Source organism: Monodon monoceros, unplaced genomic scaffold (assembly GCF_005190385.1).
Source record: "Monodon monoceros isolate NGI ecotype Baffin Bay Population unplaced genomic scaffold, NGI_Narwhal_1 Super_Scaffold_20, whole genome shotgun sequence".
NCBI lineage: Eukaryota > Metazoa > Chordata > Mammalia > Artiodactyla > Monodontidae > Monodon > Monodon monoceros.
In genome coordinates this window covers 115,333,688-115,354,637 of record NW_021703777.1, presented here as the reverse complement: position 1 = coordinate 115,354,637, position 20,950 = coordinate 115,333,688, and the positions used below count along the sequence as shown (strand labels likewise).

At 33.6% G+C, this 20,950-nt stretch overlaps 1 protein-coding gene and 1 long non-coding RNA gene across 4 annotated transcripts in view; one reads left to right on the top strand and one right to left on the bottom strand.

Moving 5' to 3' along the window:
• LOC114902715 overlaps positions 1-6,665 on the top strand; it is a 29,851-nt gene extending 23,186 nt beyond the window's left edge. The window contains exon 3 of the long non-coding RNA XR_003795592.1: positions 6,572-6,665. This is a non-coding gene — a long non-coding RNA (uncharacterized LOC114902715). The remainder of the gene's footprint in view (positions 1-6,571) is intronic.
• Positions 1-20,950, bottom strand: part of MYOZ2 (myozenin 2) — a 35,423-nt gene that overhangs the window by 5,730 nt on the left and 8,743 nt on the right. For all 3 annotated transcript variants that reach the window (XM_029235202.1, XM_029235203.1, XM_029235201.1), the window contains 3 exons: positions 12,984-13,153; positions 7,814-7,943; positions 2,508-2,691 (listed from right to left, as the gene is read on the bottom strand). In XM_029235202.1, coding sequence (XP_029091035.1) covers positions 2,508-2,691; positions 7,814-7,943; positions 12,984-13,153 — 484 coding nt within the window. The remainder of the gene's footprint in view (positions 1-2,507; positions 2,692-7,813; positions 7,944-12,983; positions 13,154-20,950) is intronic.

The following is a 20,950-nucleotide window of genomic DNA, read 5'->3' as shown; positions in this document are numbered from 1 at the left end:
CCTCCTACCACTTATCCAGTGAAAGGTTGCTCTTTGAAAAGCAGTTTTCTTTTCTTTGGCACCATTGAGACTATATCCTGTTTAAATTTTTATTGCCCTCGGACACAAAGTAAAGAAAATCTTTTAACAGAGATGTTAAGCATTCAAAGTGAGAGGCCATTTGTAAGATTTTTAAGATCTCTGAAAATAGTTTCAAGTTTTAGTTAGTGAAGCAAAAAATTCCACTGAAAGATTTGGAATATTCTACTAAAAGATCACTGTGCATCTCTGTGATTCCTGTAACATAATTTCTTCAAACATAGATCTGACTTAAAATGATTTTTACACTTTATCGCCTATGTAGTGACTAACAAGCTTGTTTCACTCAGATTCAGTTAATATATGCTTTGTTGTTTATTTCAGTTGATCAATAATTGGTTTGCATTTATAAAAATTAATAGTGCTGGACATATAAAACACCCATAATAATTACTGATTATTCTATAAGGTAAAAAATTATGTAAAATGGTTGTATAGAAGTTAAAATAAATTGCTCTACTAAATAGATAACACATGTAATATATTTAAAGGTACTTAATCATATAATCATACAATGTATTTACAGATGAGGAAATTAATACAAGGAAAGGTTAAGTGACATACCCAAAGTCATACAGCTTTTTGAAGCAGAGCTGGAAACCTCCTTGCTCCTAGTTTACTTTTCCTCACATGTTACATAGGTTTAATATAGTGTTATTTAAATATAACATAAATATTTAAATATCTCAAAATGAGTATAAGAATACAAATTTGTATGAAACTATGGGCTATTTTGAAATTATGATTAGACTTGGGAGCCCATTCTCATCTAGTCATTACCACTGCTGAAGGCTATAAGACTGTATCTCACTCTTACATGCTTTATTAACAATATCTAGTAATTATGTATAATAATATGGGGCTACCAAAGAGCATTATTTTACTCTTTGCAAAAGACTTTGAGAATATTCGGAAACTACTTATTTCCTCCCCCTTCCTCTCCCTGTCTCTGTTGTTCTCATTTGTTTTTACAAAAAGAAAAAAATAGATATATTAAAATAAAATTTTCTCAGGTAAAGGAGAACTACTAGCAAGTTAAGTTCTCTCCCCCCTCCTTCTCTCTCTTTCACACACACATACAGTGTTACATTTACAAAAACCTTGATTTAACACAGGGAGCTACATTTCCTAATTATATAGTATTGTGTTCATTGTTATCGCACTCACTTGGTCTTTATACAATCAATAGGCATCTCTTTATAACCAACCCAGATACTATAGTGTGTTTGTAGAACTGGAAGCAAGCTGCTCAGCAGGCATGGGGTACTGAAGCCACAAGGTATACAGAAGTCATATGGCATCTCTAAAGCACTAATCTCAAAAACAAGCCTCAAGTATTCCATTAGTTTCCATTTCTTCCTAGTGTTTTACTTTTATAATTTTCTACATTCTCATTTTTGAAAAAAATTATATCATTGATTAGAATGGGCTTTCAACATCCTTTCTTTGCCACACCTCAAACCCTCCTTAAATTCTATGATATACCTCATTTATGCAATAGATGTAGTACTAATACTATTAGCATTACTAATAATGCTAGTAGTACTAGATGTAATACTAGTAGATGTATTACTAATGTATTACTAATAATAGATGTAGTACTCATACTATTACTATAGCAATATGTGAAAACTAAAATGTTACTAGTACAATAATTTGAAAAGTACTAAGGAAGGTCACTATTTAGATGCAGCCTTTGTGGCATTCTTTTGTAAATCAAAAATGTACTCCTTAATTTATTAATTTTTAAGTGAGTAATCACTAAGTGACCTATAAATTGAGTGGGTGTGAGACAGGATACCGGAGATATTTTACTCTAAAATGAAAATCTAGTGGTCAAAGAATGGATTATGAGACCATTAAAAATATATGGAAATTATAAAAAATGGATAACAGGGAAAAATAAATGTCCATTGTGTAAACTATAATGCAGATATTATTTGGCAGTATTTTTGGTAGCATAAGTATTGGTGTGTATATGTGCTGGAGTCTTGGCCCTAAATTACCTTAAATCTGGTTTAAAGCCTATGCAGATATAAATTGGAACCTAGAGTTAGATGGTAATTCTCACAGTCCTGCATGCAAATTATTTCTGAAATTCTTGAACAGCATTGTCATTTGGAGCAACACATAAACTAATATCAACCTTCAAATTAGAAATTATTATTAAAATAACATTTTAAAATGTGAGAGATGATCTTAGTGATTGTTTCTGTATTATAGCATTCATTGTTATACTAAAAAGGGACTAAGGTTTGACATATTAATAATATTGCAAAAATGAGTCTTTGCCTAGGCTAAGGAGATATTACATATTGCTATTTAGAGTCTTTAAAAATTTTTTTCTACCAGAACATTCAGTTCTCCATACCATGATATAAAAGCCTTGGTATTGCATGCTGAAGTGTCACCCAGGATAATTGAATTACCTGTTAAAGCTCCTGTAATCAGGCAGTTCTGCCTTTCCTTCAGGCTTGAAAAGTTTAGGGTATAAAGCCTCTAAAAGCTCCGGATCATTGCTAATGGCCTGTTCCCAGGGTGACTGGTAGTACTTAGGGACAGCTGTGGTGTTGAATCTTTCAGGAGGAATTTCCTTCAGTGGTCCAGAATATCCTTTGGAAAAATATTGCAAGAATAAGTAAACAGAGTGCCTAAGAGTTTCTAAACTCCACCTAACATTTTCCCATGTTTAATTTTTCATGCAGGGGTAAATTTATGAAGAATGCATTCTTTTTATGATCTCTCAGAAAAGAGTAGTCTGAAAGTGTGAGACATTTTTAAACCCCTTTTAATTCATGGAATTTTCAAAAGAAACCACTTAGTGTTTAATTTTACCAAATCATAGTTAATTTTTTCCTTGACTATCTTAGTATGTATTTGTTCAGTGAAACTATTAACTTAATTTTTTAAAAATTGTGCCCCTTATATTAATTTATACTAGGCCTTATATACCACACTTAATGGATTAATTTAGAAATGTAAATTGAGTGTCTACTGTGGTCTAGGTTCTGGGGAAATATCAATGGAGACAAAATCTCCCTCCTCTGGAGCTGATTCTTTAGAAGTAACGTTCAGGTGTTGACTATCCTAAATTTCTGAGTGGTCTGTAAAATGTTCAAGCTTCAAAATGGTGAAGCAATTTGTTTCCACTGTCTTAATCAGGCCCTTCTTATTCCCTGATGTGTCCATCCCTTGTTTACTTTGTTCCTGAGGATTTCTAACTTTTCTGCTTCCAGTCTCACCTCCTCAGTTTATTTTCACATTAGCTAGAAATTTTCTGTAAGTACCATTTAAAAGTCACAAAAATTCCTGGCATAAATGTGAAAACATTTTCACATGCATTAAGTGACATTCTTCAAGTCTTCAAAGGCACAGCTGTTTACTCTCCAGCTATACTACCATACCACCTAGTTATGTCGTTCATATTCTTCCACCATGTCAAAACCTCTACCATGTGATCACTCCTACTTTTGGGTTTCCCTGGTGCTCTTTTCCTTCTCTAAAATGTTTTCAATTTTCTTCTGTCAAACCATGCCTATCCTTTCTTTACACTAAAAATTACTTTTTCTTTTCCAAAAACTCTTGATAATTTCACCAGTAGACAGTTATTTTTTGCAGTAATTTAATTTTCTTCTGATTGTCTCCAGTATCAAATGGTAGTCTCTTCGGTAGGCTGCTTCTCTCCGCTTGTCACTTAAATGTTGGTGTTACTCAAAGCTCTTTTCTTAGACTATACACTCTGCCTAGAAATTTTCATTTATATTCTTGGCTTTAACTGTGACCTACATATTGACGATTCCAAGGTCTGTTTTTGATCTCCAGGCCCTTCTATTCAACCACCTATTAGATTTGTCCAAATTAATACTCTCCTGGCACTCTTTATAACCTATCTAGACCTACATGTATCCATTTTCCAATACATGCTGCTTCTTTTTGTATATTGGTCATCTTAGCAAATGTTATCACTACCCTCAGATGTCCAAGACAGAAGCACTGTCCTAAACAATTCCTTATTCCCACAACAAATCAATAAGTATTACCAACTATATTTGAGGATTTCTAAAATAGGGGCCCTCAACTTTGTGTTTCTGAATCACCTTGGGCACCGACTTAAAATGTTGATAATGGAGTCTTCCCTCCAAAGACAGGAAGTTTCAGATATTGCTTACAAATTGTATGCAAGTGATTTGCAAACAGAACATTGGGAGATCTTGTTCTAGCAAATTACCTCTTTCCTCCTCATTTCCATTTTTACCTACCTGGTTCAGGCCCTGCGCATCTCTTGCCTGGGTTTTCACAGTAGCCTTCATACTTATCCTTTAGCTCTCAACCCTTCATCCAGGCACCTCCCTGTTGCTGCCTGAGTGACCTTTTTAAGTGGAAAACTTTATCAGGTCACTCACTTCCCTTACTCCAGGTTCTATGATGGCTTCCCAGGACAAAAATCAAAACTACTCAGCAAGGGAATTCCTTGGTGGCCCACTGGTTAGCACGTTCACAGCCATGGCCTGGGTTCAATCCCTGGTCAGGGAACTAAGATCCCACAAGCCATGCAGTGTGGCCAAAAAAAGAAAACTATTCAGTATGACACAAATGGCCCTACCTAGCTGTCCAGCCAGCCTCATCTCCTGCCCTCTCCTCTCACATTTTATGTTCCAGAACTGTGGATCTACTTGAAGCTTGTATCCCGTTATGCCTCCCTACTTGTTCCATTTGTTCCCTGTGCCTGGAATACTCTCTAACTCTTGTCACCTACAAATTGCTATTTTAAGCCTTAGCTTGAGGTTATCACTTCTGTTTATTCACTCCTGACTTTCCCAGGAAAGCAAAGTTACCTTTTACCATGTCTTTTCTTTGTATAGTATACATAACTCCATTACCATGACTACCACATTTTATTTCCTATTCCTTTCCTAAAATTGATCAGAGTCAACCACATAGAAATTGGAAATTTTAAAATTCTGTATTTTTTAAAATGTATTGAAATCCCACTACCAAAACACAATTTTTCCCCAGTTTTTCTTCACCTATAAGCATAATGATCACATAACTATAATTCTAGTGCACATGGAATCTTGTATTTTATTGCAAATCAATTTTGTTTGAAATACTTTTGAAAGCTTCTACATCATGTTCATGATCATTTTAAGGGTTTTGTAATAATCTAATAATAATCTATTGATTTGAGGAACTATAAATGGTCTAATCTTTTCACATTTTTGAACATTCCAGGTTTTCAGATTTTTTAATAGACAGAATTAACTAATAACTTTTTTCTTTTTTGATACGCTGAATTATTTACAAGAAAGAATCCACATAGTTTAACCTCTCAGAAATAATACAATTCAACAATGCTATATGCCAACATTTTTGTTTGATTTTTAAATATATTTTTAATATAACTTATTTAAATTCAAAGGAACTTCATTCCTACAGTATTGTGGCATTGTAAGACTTAGTAATTCATATTTGAGATAAGTTGGCTTGTGGAGACATAGTAGGTTAATCAATAAAAATTTTTGCTAAACTGGGATAAGCTATAATTTGCCCCCTGAATTTGTTATACTTTTCAACTCATCGACCAAGAAGGAAGGATCCATTACTCTTGCTTCATCACAAGCTATCTGATAACCTCCAAACTCTCCCTTTTCTTAGTCTATATTACACAGACATATCCAAATATTTAATAATTGAATATTTAGCTTTAAATAGCTATATGAATTTGTATTTTCAAAATTTCTCTCTCTCTTTATATATATACATAGATAGATAGATAGATAGATATTAATAGATAGATTCCTGATGGTAAATAAAATGTACATATGACATTGAATTATATATGCAGAGAGAAAATGAGACTACAAATATAGTGTGGACATTTGTCCTGTCTCCCTATGTATGATTCCTTGAGGGTAGAGATGAATTTTTATATTCCTTTTGCAATTTCATAGTTTATGATAATGATTAATAATAAACATTTTAACTTAGTAATGGGAGTACCAGATTGAATCAACATAAACTTTTCTATATGTCTTCTGTTTCCTATTAAAAAAAAAAACCCGAGCTTCCCTGGTGGCACAGTGGTTGAGAGTCCGCCTGCCGATGCAGGGGACACGGGTTCATGCCCTGGTCCGGGAAGATCCCCCATGCCGCAAAGCGGCTAGGCCCGTAAGACATGGCCGCTGAGCCTGCGCGTCCGGAGCCTGTGTTCCGCAACGGGAGAGGCTACAACAGTGAGAGGCCCGTGTACCGCAAAAAAAAAAAAAAAAAAACCCTACCATTCCAAACATTAGAAAGCAAGAGGTTGCGATATAGTGGTTGGAGCTAAAAGAATATGTATATAGTCTGTTGAGTATTAAGAATATAAAGGTGGGTAGGGAAAGGATTAATTTTAACTGAATACTTTATTATATGTTAGGGACTATACTTACATTTTCACATTTAATTCTCACAATGACCATGTGCAGTGAGATTTATTTTCCTTATTTTACAGATGGAGAAAACTGAGACTCAAAGAGATTTATTTTCCTTCCCAACACAGTAGTAAAATGGGCAGAAATGAAAGGAGCCTGCAGGTTGAACCCAGGTCTGTCTGATTCTAAAGCTTCTTTTTCCCCCATGTGCTTAATGTTGTATTCGAGAACTTAAAATTGTAAAGCTATTTGAGAACTCTATTGCAATGCTTCACTTCAGAATTCTGTGCATTCTAATTGTGTATTTGGTTCCCTTTAGTGTTACTTTATTATGTCTATCAATACCTTTTCTCATTGTGTTCAGTAAGAACGTCCTGATAAGTCTAAGCTCATCAGTGACTGACATTCAACTTACTTTTAAATAAGATTTAATATTATACAGTTGCTTTACTTATATATTTTCAAAAACACTAGTGCTATTTGAGAAGATTTCCAGAAGTACTCTTGCTAAATTTAACTGTTTAATTTACAAACATATGACATAAGTATTGCTAATTTCAATATAAAAGTAGTTGAAAATTTTATAAACCTACTTTATACATTATTCTTGAGGAAAAACTTAAGGGTATTTGCTTTAAGTTATTTTGAAAAGTTATTGTCTAAATAGATCAGATAATTTTTCTAATTGAATATTTCAAAATCAAACAGTACTTCTAAGTAACATATACTGATTTGGATAGCATTTGCTTGTCTTTTAAGATAATAAACAAATATACAGTATTAAAGGATTGCATTTAAGGTTCTGTAAGACAGCAGAAAATAACAAAAGCAATCTCCACAAGGTCGCTTCACATGAGGCATCTGTAAATTTGGTACCAGATCTGGATTTAATTCTTGAACAGTCAATATTGGCTTATAGCTATTCACAACCTCAGGTTCTTAATTTGTAAAATGAGGATTATAATAAATGTCATAGAGTTATTATTAAATTAGACAAATATGTATCATAGCACTTCATAAACTGTACAGTTCTATACAAATAGGATTTCAGTATAATTACAAACAACTTAATTTTTAATATAATAGGTGATTGCCAACAAATACAATGGACCATCTGAAAGAACGTAAGACTCCTGTAAATGTTTTACAAGACTCCTCTAGGTCTAAATCTTTACATTTGTCCTGAACTTATCTACAAAGTAGATATATAATGAGAAAAGCTGTATCATTTAGATACCATTTACTAAAGAATCCAAATGACTTGAGTCATATATTTAAGTGCATAACAACTTTATTGTTCTATTTGTAAGGGGATTAGTTACCTGGTGCAATGTTTTCTGGATTTGGGGGACTTCGTGGATCCGGGGTGTTAGGAGGAGTAAATGGGGCTTGCTGTGAACCACTTTCCAAGTTGCTTCCATCCAATTTCTCATTCTGCATGGCAATATTGTGCTGTATTTGATCAAAAGTAAACTCAACTGAAAACTCAAAAATATTAGATACACTAATAGGAGAAATCATATGTGCAGGATGCCATTCGTATACTTAGAATTTAAATACAATGCCACTTCATTGTTACATGAGGTCTCAATAATTTATATTGTAATTAGTTGAGCTATTGAATGAGAAATTTTACTGATACCAATCTAAGATCTGTTTTGTGATGGCAATCCACTTAATTAATTGAGCCTTACTGTGTGCCAGGCACTGTGTCTAGGGCTTTGTATCCATTATGTAATTTGCTATTCACAACATACCTAAAAGGGAAATCTAAGTATTTAATTTTTAAGTCTTTACTAACTTAATATCATACAGTATACTCACCAAACATACGGCTTAGTCATTGTTACATTACTATTTTATTTATACTTGGGATTTAATGATATGCTTTAATATGCCTTGTTTTAAAATTTAATCTGAAATTTGGACAGCAGTCATATATAACAAAAAATATTTGCACTTTAAGCTGCATGAACTTATAGAAGGAAGAATTTGGGGTTTCTAGAAAATAAAATGCTTAGAAGAGCATTTGTCTTTAAAGTTTTAGGTGAATTTGTTTTACTCTTATAATTTGGGATTTATTCTATGGCAATATAGCACTTTAAAAACAGTCAGTTTGCATTTTAACAAAGAAAAACAGACATTGTTATAGGTTATATCCTCAGAAATATGGCTAGGACTTATATCTATGGTAAAGTATTGTTTTAATTATATATGAGAAATATATATATACTTTTTAAAAAGCCAATCTATTTAAGAAGTGCGTAAAGTCAAATCATCTTTTAACTTTAGAAGGAAAAATTTATTGAAAGGCATAGCAAATAAAGACCAATTTTGACTTTCTTCTGTGTGACATAAGCAGAAAGTATTTTAAAATATTTTTTCATTTCTGTATTTATTTATAAGATGATAAGGTAAAGTACAATTTTACAGTTTAATACTTATTCAACTTTATAGAAATGTGAGGATAAAAGACTATTTTGTCCTAAAATCCAAATACTATAATTAAAGGCCATAAATTAAGGCCTCACCTGATAAAATTATGAAGAAAATTAAGTTTATTGCATTTTCAGGCTTCTCCCACCCACAGCCACTCTCCAGGTGCCTTTTACCTTCACCTTACTCTAGGCAGCACCCTGGTAAAGTTGCTGTGGAAATGAGTAGGGCAATGTTAGTAGGGGTAAGCTGGCTTGTGGAGCCATGCAAGAAGGCATGAGAGGCAACATCAACTAGGTGAGTACAGGGTCTTGATTACTGGGCATGAAAGTTTGCATTTTATTCAACAGGCAATAAGAAACAATTTCTAGAGATGAGTAATGCTATACTCAGATACATCAGTTTTCCATGTTTTGAATTTAGCTCTTGTCTTAAGTGTTCAACTTAATTGACTGGGTTAATATCTTTTATCACTTCTGAACCTACACCACCTCTTAGAAAAGAGAAAAGTTCTCCCTAACTTTAATTATAAATAAAAGCCAGTTGACATAAATATGGAAAGTTTAATTGTATCATGCATAAAAATTACTTTTTACAAATTACTGAAATGTGACCACGAAATGAATTTCACCTAAACTTACAAATCATTCTACCTACATTAATTTAAAAATTGTCACACTAACCTCATTTATAGATAGGAAAATCAACTCTTTCTAAATAGTCATTAATTATCAGGAGACACCTAGTAGCTCTATTGTCATTGTTAAGTATACAAACAAAGCCTTTTAATAGTTGGGTAGTGACTTATTTTAGTTATGATATGAGCCTTAAATTATTTTTTATAAAGTTATTTTTTGAACAAAATAAATAAATGTTCAGAATCTCAATATATTTAGTTTGGTCTTATTTCAGAATTACTTGTTACAGTATACTTCCCCTTTTCCCAGTATTATCTAATATTTTAAGGATTTTGAAAAGTCCATAGTTACTAAAAGCAGATGTAGTCTTAACTGTAAAATGTGAATTGTTTTGATTAACATCCTTTTGTTGTGATTTATAGAAGGGACTTTTAATTCTGATCAATCATTCTTCTACTTTATTTTCACTCTAATGCTCATTTTCTTCATCCTTTTTTTTTTTTTGCCTATTTCTGTAAGAAGTTGATCAGTTCATGAACTAGGGCTTCAAAATTGGCATATGTAGCAAGCAACGTATCTTCATTTCTTTTTAAAAATGCCTATTTTCTGTTGTTATTTATGACATAAGAAGTTTTGTGTGGCTTCAGTTTGCCAGTTTCTCAGCAATAGAGTAAGCCCAAAGCTATGCTTTTTTTTTTAAATAACACTTAATATTTAAACCAATGGCATTCATTACCAGGGAGTTGATTTATATTTTCATCTAATGATGTCCTGAACATTATAATAAAATAAGAAATGCATAAATATAAGTTAAATAATTATTTTGACAATATCTATAACTCAAGGGAAGCAGTAAAAGGAAAAGTTCATTTCAGAAAATGTAGTCAATAAGTTAATTTGATATAAATCATATAAAGATGATTCAAGAATTAGATTATAAGTAAATAGTTGTTTTCTATTTTTCAATGTTATTTTGTCTATCACTAGACAAGGGATATTTATCTTTGAAATCCCAGCATAGTTTCTAGAACATGGTAGGCAATCAATAAATTTTTGCCAAAAGTATAAATAAATGAATGGAACTAGACCTGAACCTAATATTTTTTAAATTCCTGTCACATTATCAATGCTTGCTTCAAGTTGCAATCTAATACCGTGATAAAGCAAATGTGTCATCATACAATGTAGCTCACTACCTTCCTCAGTGATTTATTATGCAGGTCATTTTTAGAATTAGGATTAGAGAACACAGATCTTTAAAGCCAGAAAACACCTTACAAAACCATTTGCATCAATCCCTTATTTTATAAATGAGAAAACAGGTCCAGAAAGGGAAAGAAAGTTTTAAATTGACTCCAAATTACACAGATTATGGGAGAGCCAGGACTGAACCCTGGTCTTCCAGTTTCCAGGCCAGAGTTTCTTTTAATTATACCATGACAAGTGTCAGTGCAAGAACTCTAGAATTCTGAGAGCTGGGTTTCAGTCTACTTATTATGGTGTTACTTAAGCCAAATAAATATATGTACTTCCTTGAATACTACTTTCCTCATTTCTAAAGAAGAGAGAGTAAATTTCATCAGACTTCAGAGTATGTTATGTAACTCAATGACATGTGACTTTATTCCATATATTATTATTGTTTATTGCTCTATGTTATTTATCAGCATTTAATTGTTTATTTCAATATAGCTATTTGGGATTATTTTATTTATTTAGTTCCCAATCTTCTAGGAACACTGAAAAACTATCAAGACCTGTTCTTAAACATTTTACCTATGACCAGAACATTTGACCACAGGTGTATAAGATTATTGTCAGTAATTGGAAATACTAGTGATAAGAGAATATGCTTTATTCTAATGGAAATTTTAAATCTCATTGTACCTTCCACCAGAACTGTAGTTAAAGCATTATATTTAGAGATATAAATGTAAGTTATGAAAACTAGATTTATTCATTTTTTCAGATGTCTAGACTTGTAGATGACTTTTCAGAGAATCTCCCTTAAGCTGCTATATTTCATATTATTCTTCAAAGATGCTTCTCTGTTGTCATTATTGAAAGAATATGATTATATAATTATACTCTGTCAGATGAGTTAGGGGTTATTCTAGGCTCATGCTGTATTAGCTGCAGACATTTTCTGATAAGATGATACTGGGCATAATTATAGGGTAGCATAACATTGCATTTATCCATGACTTTAAGTGAAAACCATCCTTCATAAGTGTAAATACTATGGTTGAGTAAAATTTGATGTCTAACTGAATTCATAATTATAACTAAATTCAATTCATGGGTGTTGAAGGATGCTCATTAATGTGAAAAAAAACTGTTTAAGATGTTCTCTAACCATTTATTGTTAACCAGCATCATAACAAGGGAAATAGAAAGTTCAGGAATGAAAAAAATTTTATTGTTTGTGAGTGCGGTTGTTAGTTCTGTAATGTGTTTTAGTAATTATGATAAAAGATCAGTGAAACCAGTCTGTTTGCTGTAAAGAATTTAGCTGTCCATTCAAAACAACTTAACTAGTGATGGCAGCTGGAAAGGTTTCAGGTTTAAATTCATAAGTAAACTTACAGACTTTTCATAGCTACAGGAAGAAACCCTCAATAAAAAAAACACAAAAGACAAAAAAACAACTAATATTTGTTGTAGTCTCTAGCATCTCCTCAAATTTAGAACCAATGCACTGTTGCTTTTTGATTCTTCATACCTGGTATTTTATTTTTAAAGTCATTTTCCCAAAGCTAATTGTTTTTCTACTATGAACTTCTTCCTCTAAAATCTCTCTGAATGACAAGAGAATATGGTATTCATGCAATATGTAAAATGTAATTTAATTAGTTTGTTTGCTTTTTTAAACTTCTGGTTGATGAAAACTTTTGTCCAAAGAGTTTTGTCCACATTGGTTTTGTTGTTAATAAATAACAGACTTCTCTACACAATGTGGAATAAATGCTTTGAAAGGAGATCAACTGTGTCTGTAGTTCCCAGGCATGTTTTACTGCCAGGATGTATTCAGCCAATAAAATGCTTATACTTACTTTACGGAGCACTGTGTGCTTTGGAAATATTTCCATCCCAAACATTTAACCAGTGGTGATAAGACCATGGAAACTTTTAGTACCACAATGTCCACTCCCTCTCCCTGATCTTAGCAGAACAGAGGAGCTCTTCAGTGCCAAATCTACAAACTTACAATGTCTGTACTGAACTAAAAAGATACTCATATCATGCATAATATTTCCTTTGTTTATCCACCTAAACTATTCATTATCATGAAAAAAAAAGTCTAACAGAATCAATGAAAAGAAAATTTGTAGAATACTTGTTTGAGAATCTAATAACACATATAAATTTAGAAGTGCTGCCCATTTATTTAGATACCACATTATCAAGTTATACCTACATTTATTTGTGCTTTAGATTCATAATGGAAATTTTCAAATGTATATTTGTCAGATCTTCTTTGTCGCATCTTAAATAGTCTGGCACCACGGTTACTGAGATGTGATAATTCTTCCAACATGATGTCTCTGGGGATGCTGACTTTTTTGCCCAGGTCCATGCCATCTACATCTGTAAAACAATATTCATGTGCATGAAAACCCCAAGATAAGCATTTTTAAGTGCTTTGCTAAATTTCATAGCTTATTGCCCGCTATATGCTAGTATAGTGACTAAAATATAGGCTCTTTACTCAGACTGCCTTGGGTTGAATCCTGGCTCTACTACTTTCTAACTGTATGATCATAGATATGTTACTTATTTTTTGTAAACCTCAATTTCCTTATCTCTAAAGTGGGGCTAATAATAACACCTACTGCATAGGGGTGATTTGAGGATTAAATAAAATGTTTCTTATCAAACACTTAGCATCATACCTGGCACATAGAAAGAGTGAATGAAAGTAAGCTAATGACACTATTAATTTAATCTTTCCTTATTTAGTGAGTTTTCAAACAACACTGATCATAATTCTCTTCATAAGCTCTGTTTGACTCCCAACATTTTTCTGTATCAATTTTAGCAGTCTCTGTTACAAGAATGTCTACCCTTTGGCCCATGCCACCCATTTTCCTGTCTCTGTCAGAATGCTATTCATTCTGCATCTAGCACCAAGGAGCCTAACATAAAGTAGGTAGGTGATAAGCATTAAATGAACAAATCCTTCTCAATCTAGCTTATGTGCCATTTCTGTCAATTCCTTCTCTAAAATCTCTATTCATAATTATTCATGCCTTTTCTGTATTCCCATAGCATTGAATCACAATTACTTGATTCTGTTTTACTTATTTTATGGCTTGCACATTCTTTATGTTTTTGTCTTTGTGTCCCCCATGCCTTAAATATAGGAGATGTTCAGTAAACAACTGTTATTTTCTATTTCTAGTACTGAAGGACTTTTCTAAAATCCCAAAGAAATAAAACTCCTCCACTTGCACCTTTAATCAGAAGTATCTTTTTGTGTAACCCACAGAGTTCTTTTGCCACTGTGGACTGTTCTTAAATGCAAAGAAGAAAAATTGGACCATTTGTAAAATAAATAATTATGCTGGTTGATGGGGACAACATTTTCTGATGTAACAAATTAACCCTAATAATTAGGCTTTTGGAGGTCTTTAGGGAGAAAATAATAAAATTACTTACAAATTTTCTCCCCATTTTGCCTTGAAAAAAAATCAATTTGTTTATATATTTTGATGTTACCCAGAGAAGAGCTCCACTAATTATAAAAATTATAATATCAAGACTTCTGCTTCTGGGAAGATAGAATAGATCTACTTTTCCCTATACCTCTACTAAGTAAAACTAAAAATACTGGACATTATGTATAAAATAAACATAAGAAGACTCTGGAAGTTGGAGAGAAGAAGGCAGACCAGCTAGGGACAACAAGGTCCTTCCTCAGGATCCAAGGAACAACAAGGTACTGAATTCTCTGGGTTTTCTTTTAGCCCCATATTTCCCAGACTTGGAGCTGAAGATGCTATTAACCCAGAAACACCAAAAGGTGCAGCCAAAAGCCTCCAAAAAAGATTGTTCTCACTAGCCAAGACCAGGAAAGAAGCAATCTAGAAAGACAGAAAACTTTTAGACAATAGCTACTCTACTTCAGCCAAATACCACAGGAAAAACTTTGGCCTCACCCATATCAACAAAGTTCAAGTGGGGAGCCCAGAATTTTACCCTTGCAAGGCTGTAATGAGGTGCCCTGATGCTCCCATAAGGGTGGTATCAGAGGGGCTAAGGAGGAAGCTGGGACTTTCATCCCTGTCAGCCAGTAACAACCCTCCATCCCTGTAGTGTTAGTGGAGACCAGGTGGGGATTCTGAACTCCTACCCCCTCCTACTAGTAACTAAGTGACCCTCCTCAAGTTTCAGTAGGGGCCAACTGGGAAACCTTGACTTCCTACTTCCACCTGGCAGTGATGAGGTGGCACTCTCCTTCCCCTGCTGAAGCAGTGTCAGACTAGGATAGATAAAACAGAAGGCTTAAATAAGAGCAAAATTCTTAGAACATAATATGACAATATGCAGGCTCAAATAAAATAATCATTTGTCATACCAAGAATCAGGAAGATCTCAAACTGAATGAAAAAAGACAGGTGCCAACATGAGGTGACTGAGATATTAAAATTAAATAACAAAGATTTTAAAGCAGCCATGATAAAAATACTTCAAAGAGCAATTACAAATTTCTGGAAACAAATGAAAGAAAAATAGAAAATTTTAGCAAAGAAATAAAAAATCATGGCAGAGAAATAAAAGTTGTAAAGAACCAAATGGAAACATTAGAACTGAAAAATAAAATACCCAAAATAAGAAGTTCAGTGGATGGATTCAGTAGCAGAATGGAGGGAATAAAGGAAAGAAATGGTGAATTGAGAGATAGAACAATGGAAATTACCCAATAATAACAACAGAGAAAAACAAATAGACTGGGAAAAAAAAAAAAAGAACGCCTTAGGAATTGGTGTGACTAGAACAAAAGATACAGCATTTGTATCACTGAAGTCCCAGAAGGAGAGGAGGAGGCATGTGGGACTGGAAAAGCACACAAAGAAATAATGGCTAAAAACTTCCCCAATTTGGCAAGAGACATAAACCTACAGATTCAAGAAGCTAAAAGCATTCTATAAAAGATAAATCTATAGAACTCTACAACAAGACATATTATAAACTTCTAAAAACTAAAGACAATGGGAAAATCTTGAAAGCAGCCAGAGGAAAATGACAACTTACCTATAGGGAGAAAAAAATGAGAATGACAGTGGATTTCTCATTAGAAATCATGAAGATCAGAAGGAAGTGGCACAAAAATGCTGAAAAAAAAGAAATGTCAACCCAGAATCTGATACCTGCTGAAAATATTCTTTAGAAATAAAGGGGAAATTGAGACATCTTCAGATGAAGGAAAACTAGGAAATTTGTTGCCTGGAGACCTACCCTAGAAAAATGGTTCATGCTGTTACAACAAAATATTGAAGACTGGTGGCTAATAAACAACAGAAATATATTTCTCATAGGCCTGGAAGCTGAAAGTCTGAGGTCTGTGTGCCAGCATAGTAGGTTCAGTTGAAATCATTCTTCTGAGTTGTAGACTGCCCACTTCTTACTGTGTTCTCACATGGTAGAAGGGACAAGAAAGCTCTCTTGGGCTTCTTTCATAAGGTCTTTAATATCATTCATGAAGACCCCACCCTCATGGCCTAGTCACTTCCCAAAGGCCCCATGTCCTAATACCATCAGGGACATTAGGATTTCAATATTTGAGTTCTGGGGGGCCACAAATATTCAGACCATAGCAAATAACTAAATTAAGTTCTTTAAACAAAAGGGAAACAATAAAATAAGGAATCTTAGAACATCGGAACAAAAAAAGATTACAGTAAGCAAAAACGTGGATAAATACAGTAAGCCTCCCTTCCCCTCTTGAGTTTTCTAAATTATGTTTGATCATAGAAGCAAAAATTATAAAACTCTGATATAAATATATGTAGAAAATAGTTAACACAATTTTATTATAAACAGGGGAGGGTAAATAGACTTGAAGGTAGATACGTTTTCTGTACTTCACTTGAACTGATAAAATGACAATATCCATAGACTTTGATAAGTTAAGCACACATAATGTAATAGAACAACTACCAAAAACTACACAGGTACACTTGAAAAACTATAGATAAATAAAAATGGAATTCTGAAACATGTTCAAGTAATCTGTAGGAAGCTAGGAAAAAGAAAACAGAAGGGAAAAACAGAGACAACAAACAGAAAACAAAAAATAAAATGATAGACTTAAGCTCTACTACATCAGTAGTAGAGCTTAAATAAAAATGCTCTAAATACCCTAATTAAAGGATAGAGACTAGCAGACTGGATTTTAAAACATGACCCAAGGGCTTCCCTGGTGGCGCAGTGGTTGAGAGTCCGCCTGCCGATGCAGGGGACATGGGTTCGTGCCCCGGTCCGGGAAGATCCCACATGCCACAGAGAGGCTGGGCCCGTGAGCCATGGCCGCTGAGCCTGCACGTCCAGAGCCTGTGCTCCTCAACGGGAGAGGCCACAACAGTGAGAGGCCCGTGTACTGCAAAAAAACAACAAAAACAAAACATGACCCAAATATAAGCTGTCTAGAAGAAACTCACATCAAGTAAGTGCCTTGAACAATATAGGCAAGTTGAAAGTAACAGGATAGAAAAAGATATCAAGCAAACATTAATCAATGGAAAGCAGAAGCGCTTATGTTAATTCCAAAGTGGACTTCAGAGCAAAGAAAATTTCCAGAGACAGAGAACGTTATATAATGATTAAAGTGTCAGTCCACCAAGAAGACCTAGAAACCCTAAATGTGTATGCACCAAAAAACAGAGCTGCAAATGGAGCAAAAATTAATAGAACTAAAAGGAGAAATAGATAAACCCACAATTAGAGTTGGAGACTTCAACATTCCTCTCTCAACAAGTGATAGGACAACAGAGAGAAAATCAGCAAGGATATAAAAGAAACCAACAACACCATCAACCAGTAGGATATAATCCTACTGTTTATAAAATATTTATAAACAGCATAAAATATTCTACTGAACAACAATAGAACACACATTCTTTCCAAGTGCACATGGAGTATATACCAAGATAGACCAATATCTTGGGCCATAAAGTAAGCTTCAACAAATTTAAAAGAATCAAAATTATATACAGTATGATCTCTGATCACAATGGAATCACACTAGAAATAAGTAACAAAAAGTTTACAGAAAAATCTCCAAACATTTGGAAACTAAAAAAAAAATCACACTTCTAAACAATCCACGAGTCAAAGAAGTCTCAAGGGAAATAAAAAATTCATTGAACTGATTGAAATTAAAAATAGAGCATATCAAATTTATGGGGCACAGACAGTACAGTGCTGAGAGGGACATTTATAGCACTAAATGCATACATTAAAAAAAGAGGAAAAGTATCAAATCTATACTATAAACCCAAAGCAAGCAGAAGGAAGAAAATAATAAAGATAAGAGTAGAAATTAAAAACAGAAAAACAGTAGAGAAAAATCAGTTGAGCACAGAGTTGGCTTTTGAAAAGATCAGTAAAATTGACAAATCTCTAGCTAGACTGACACAGAAAAATAGAAATGTAGAAGATACAAATTACCAGTATCAGGAACAAAATAGGGGATATCACTACAGCCACTGCAGATAGCAAATGGATAAAAAGAGAATACTATGAACAACTCTACATGTAAATTCACATAAATTTGAAAACAGAAAAAATATGACCAATCCCTTGAAAAGCAGAAAGTAACACATCTCACCCAACATGAAGTAGATAATTTGATTAATCCTATAGCTATAAGGCAATTGAATTTATAATTCTAAAATCTCCCCCAAAAGATATCTTCAGACCTAGATGGTTTTACCGGAGAATTCTACCAAACATTTAAAGAAGAATTAACACCAATGCTACATAGTCTCTTCCTGAAAACAGAAGATGAAGGAACACTTCCCAATTAGTTTATTACCTTGATAGCTAACAGAAACAACACACAAAAAAAGAAGCTACAGATCAATATCCCTCATGCTTATAGAAGCAAAAATCTTTACCAAAATATTAGTAAATAGAATTCAACAATACAGAAAAAGAATTCTATACCATGAATAAGTGGGGTTTATTCCAGGGATACAAGATTGGTTCAATATTCAGAAATCAATGTATTCTACCATATTAAATGGCTAAAGAAGAAAAATTACATGATCATACCTTTGGGATCTAGGGCTGGACAAAATGTTGTTAAACTTGACACCAAAAGCACAGTCCATAAAAGGAACGGTTGATAAATTAAGCAAAATTAAATACTTGTGCTCTGAGAAATACTGTGTTAAGAGGATGAAAAAACAAACTACAGAGTAGGAAACAATATTTGCAAACCACATATTTGAAAACAGACTAGAATATATAAAGAACTCTTAAAAGTCATCAGTAAAAAAGCAAACAATCCAATTAGAACATGGGCAAAAGACAGGAAGAGATATTTCACTGAAGAAGATATACAGATGGCAAATAAGCATAGGAAAAGATGTTCAACATTATTAGTCATTAGAGAGATGCAAATTAAAACCATGAGATATAACTATACACATATAAGAATGGCCAAAATGAAAAATAGTGACAGCATCTAATGCTGGGGAGGGTGTGGAGAAACTGGATCACTCATACATCACTGTTGGAAATGTAAAATGGTACAGCCACCCTAGAAAATAATTTAATAGGCTCTGTTAAAAACTGAACATAGGACTACCAGCAATACTGGGCATTTATCCCAGTGAAATGAAAGCTTATGTTCATACAGCTTTATACATGAAATGAAAGCTTATGTTCATACAGCTTTATACATGTTCATACAGCTTTATACATAGCAGCTTTATTCTTAATAATAATAAAAGAAACAACTCAAATGTACTTTAATGAGTAGGTAAAAAGTTAAAAACACTGTGGTCCACCCAAAGCATGGTACTCAGCAATAAAAACGAACAAACTATTGAAACACAGCAAATGGATCTATCTTGAGGGAATTACACTGAGTGAAAAAAGCCAATCCCCGAAGGTTACATACTGTATGATTCCATTTTATAGCATCTTAAAATGAAAAGATATATATATATAAATGGGAGACATTAGTGATTGGTAGGACTCTCTTGACTGCATGAATATCAATATTCTGGTTGTGATATTGTACTATACTTTTACAAGATGTTGCTCTTGTGGGAAACTGGGAAAAGGTACGTGGGATTGCTTGGTATTCTTTCTTACAGCTCCATGTAAACTACATTTATATCAAAATTAAAAGTTTAATAGAGCTATCAAGCCATGAAAAGACATGAATGGCCCTTAAATGTATATTGCTAAGTGAAAAAAGCCAGTCTGTAATGGCTACTATATGACTCCAACTCTATGACATTCTGTAAAAGAGAAAACCTTGGAAGACAGTAAAAGAATCACTGGCTGCCAAGCGGCTGTCTGGAGGGAGTGGAGATGAAGAGGTTGAGCACAGGGGAATCTTAGGGCAGTGAGACTCTTCTGTATGATACTGTAATGGCAGATGCGTGACAGTGTGCATTCATGAAAACCCATAGGACAGTGCCGCACAGTGTGAAACTTTATGTAAACTGTGGACCTCAGTTAATAATACTACGTCGATATTGGTCCGTCAATCATAACGAGTATAACGCACTAATGCAAGATGGTAATAATAGGAGAAACTGTGTGCTGGGAGGAGAAGGGGTATATAGGAACATTATACTATACTTTCTGTTTAGTTTTTCTGTAAACCTAAAACCGCTCTAAAAAATAAAGTCTATTATTAAAAAAATGTTCAATTTAAAAAATTTCCATAGCCCTTCCTAATGCAGCGCAGAGTGGCATTGTCTACTCTCTAAGGTGAAAAAAAAAAAAAATTCTGTGCTTTACAGTCCCCAGGGTTGGCAGAAATAGCTTATGGAAGAGGAATGAAGGTGCACAACAGGGTAGATGAGGGTATTTTACAGTTTCCTGGGATTTGTTTGCCAGCTCTGCTGAGTTCTACAGGGAATATTCACTATTGTTTATTTGCAAGTGTTTGGAGGCTGTTACTGTGTGCTAGCAACATGGAAGGAGCTGGATTGTTTTTCAGTGTGTCTATGAATATATCCCTCAGTGTTCTAGAAAGTGTGACAGGAGTGGACTATTTCAGCTTTTTGATTCTGGAATCAAAATAGCAAGTTCCCTTTAGATCACAAATGATCAAAAAGACACAATATGGCTTATAGTAATTTGATGCAATACTACGGGGTGGAGGGGAAATCTCCTTTGCTTCTTAAATGCTTCTTAAAA